Source organism: Nicotiana sylvestris, chromosome 3 (assembly GCF_000393655.2).
Source record: "Nicotiana sylvestris chromosome 3, ASM39365v2, whole genome shotgun sequence".
NCBI lineage: Eukaryota > Viridiplantae > Streptophyta > Magnoliopsida > Solanales > Solanaceae > Nicotiana > Nicotiana sylvestris.
The window spans coordinates 144,343,262-144,346,095 of record NC_091059.1 but is presented as its reverse complement, the minus strand read 5'-3'; the positions used below and the strand labels follow the sequence as shown (position 1 = coordinate 144,346,095).

At 45.4% G+C, this 2,834-nt stretch overlaps 1 protein-coding gene across 1 annotated transcript; it reads left to right on the top strand.

The window, feature by feature from the left end:
• The first annotated feature begins 375 nt into the window (after positions 1-375).
• LOC138888127 (uncharacterized) lies at positions 376-1,669 on the top strand. Its single transcript, XM_070169941.1, has 2 exons — positions 376-1,083; positions 1,214-1,669. The coding sequence occupies exons 1-2, from the start codon at positions 376-378 to the stop codon at positions 1,667-1,669; spliced, it is 1,164 nt and encodes a 387-aa protein (XP_070026042.1).
• Positions 1,670-2,834: the final 1,165 nt, after the last annotated feature.

Genomic DNA, 2,834 nt, shown 5'->3' with positions numbered 1-2,834 from the left:
CAATCCCAGATGCCCAATACCATTGATTTTTCCCCACAACATGCACCTGGCTTTACCCCTTACCACAACTACCCCGACACTTCAGCCCAAACTGTTCATGCTCCGCTAGCCAAAACAACCTCGTACCCTGCTCCGACATCTGCTCCTATTTTTGTACCCCCTCTACAAGCTACCCTCTACTGATCCTTTAGTGAGCCCGCATTCCCCGCTACGGATGCCCACTACTATGCACCGGAGCCCACCTTTAAGGTCCCAAATCCTTACTCTTACACTCCCCAATTCGAGCCTCATGTTGAAACTGACAAACCACCCAAGAACGCAGAGCAAGAAGAGATGTTTAGGAAGGTACATAGTCTGGAGCAATCATTGAGAAATATGCAAGGGTTGGGAAACCAGGTGAGTGTGGCCTATAAGAATTTGTGTTTGTTCCCTGATGTCCAACTGCATGTTGGGTTCAAGATGCCCAAGTTTGACTTGTATGATGGCCATGGGGATCCTGTAGCTCATCTGAGAGGTTATTGCAGTAAAATGAGAGGCTCCGGGGGAAAAGACGAATTACTAATGGCATACTTCAGCCAAAGTCTGAATGGGGTAGCTTTGGAATGGTACACCCGCCAGGACGCTAGCAGGTGGTACACATGGGACGATATGGCTCAGGTCTTCGCCCGTCACTTTCAGTACAATATAGACATTGTTCCGGACCGCCTATCTTTGACCAAGGTGGAAAAGAAACTCAGTGAAAGCTTTAGAGAATATGGATTCCGATGGAGGGAGCAAGCTGCACGAGTCAATCCTCTGATGGAAGAAGACGAGATGGTTAAATACTTTCTTCAAGCCCTGGAGCCTACTTACTATGACCACTTGATCTCAGCCATTGGTAAGTCTTTCAATGATGTGGTGAAGATGGGAGAAATGGTGGAAGAGGGGCTCAAGTCGAGTAAGATCATGAGCTATTCTGCTATAAAAGCATCCACCCAGGCAATCCAGAGTGGTACCGGAAGTTTGCTAGGCAAGAAGAAGGAAGGAAGATGTCGCTATGGTTGTCTCCGGATCATGGCATGGCCAGAGGGGTTCACCTCATCAGTACACCCATCCTCGACCCCGACCTCAAACCTACGCCCAAGCTCCATATAATCTACCCCAACATTACTTTTCCCCGCAAAACCCCTAATACTCAGCCAGGCCATCCCAATACCTTGTTCACCATGTACAGGCATATGCTCAACCCCCTCCTTACCCACAATGGCGTGCCCCAGTCCTACAGAATACCTACCCAGCTCCACAAAATGCCTATCCACCTCCACAACCTTACCAAAACCCTAGTGGTTCAAATTTTCGATCAAGGCCAGAGTATAGAAGAGAGAGACAGCAGCAAAAACAAACTTTTACCCCGCTTGGAGAATTCTATGCTAGTTTGTTTCAAAGGTTAAGGTGGTTGGACGTCTTAAGGCCAATTGAGTCAAAGATACCAAATCCTCATCCAATGAACCTCGATTATTCCCTGAGGTGCGCCTATTGTTCTAATGCTTCAGGGCATGACATAAAGAAGTGCTGGCATTTGAAAAGGGCAATCCAGGAACTCATTGATACAAACCAAATTATAGTCCAAAGCCCAGACACGCCGAACATCAACCAAAACCCTTTGTCAGCCCGTGAAGAGCACATATGATTGAAATAGTTCACAAGGACGGGGAGCCCGAGAAGTCTTATAAGTTTGTCATGATAATTCAGGCCAGTGAAAGCAATTTGGTTAAAGATCCAGACTCTACCAAAGCAACGCCCTTAACAGTGGAAGAGGTAATAGAAAAGTTGAACTCACTCAATTCGAAACCACCAGTGCTGGTCGTGAAAGGGTTGTCGAAAGATATCAGGGCAAGTCCAGAAAGTTCAAAAGTGGTAGTACCAAGGATTCCAAGTAAGCCTGTCATAGTTGTGAAGGGGGCTCCTACTACCCCTATCATCATTAAACCAGTAACCTAGTTGCCAGTGGTGGATGCCAAGGTTGTTCCGTGTAATTATAAACAAGTGATAGTGACATACAAAGGAAAAGAAATAGAGGAAAAAGTTAATGAAACTGGAGGATTAACTCGTTCTGGGAGATGTTTCACCCTAGAAGAATTAAGGTAAGCCAAGCCATTCAAGGATATCCCAATGCTAGTAAAGAAATTGGTCACCGAGGAAGAGGTTGAGGAGTTCCTGAAAAAGATGAAAGTGCAGGATTATTCCATTGTGGAGCAATTAAGGAAAACACCAGCTCAGATTTCTCTTTTGTCTTTGTAGATGCATTCAGATGAACATCGCAAGGTCTTGATAAAAATTTTAAATGAGGCACATGTTCCTGATAAGATCACAGTGAACCATTTGGAAAAGATAGCTGGCAAGATCTTCGAAGCCAATAGGATCACTTTCTCGGACGATGAACTTTCTACGGAGGGTACAGAACACAACCGAGCTCTTTATCTCATAGTGAAGTGTAAAGATTCTGTTGTCTCAAGGGTTTTGGTTGATAATGGCTCTAGTGCAAATATTTGTCCCCTGTCTACTCTGCAAAAACTGAAGATTGGCACCGAAAGAATCCACTTGAACAATGTGTGTGTTCGAGGCTTTGATGGGGGAGGTAAAGATTCTGTTGGAGATATAATGCTCGAATTGTCGATAGGGCCTCTTGAGTTTACCATGGAATTCCAAGTGTTAGATGTGGCTGTCTCCTACAATCTGTTATTGGGCAGGCCCTGGATACATGCTGCTAAGGCAGTCCCATCTTCTCTGCACCAAATGGTGAAGTTTGAATGGGACAGACAGGAAATAGTTGTGCACGGTGATGAGGACTTGTC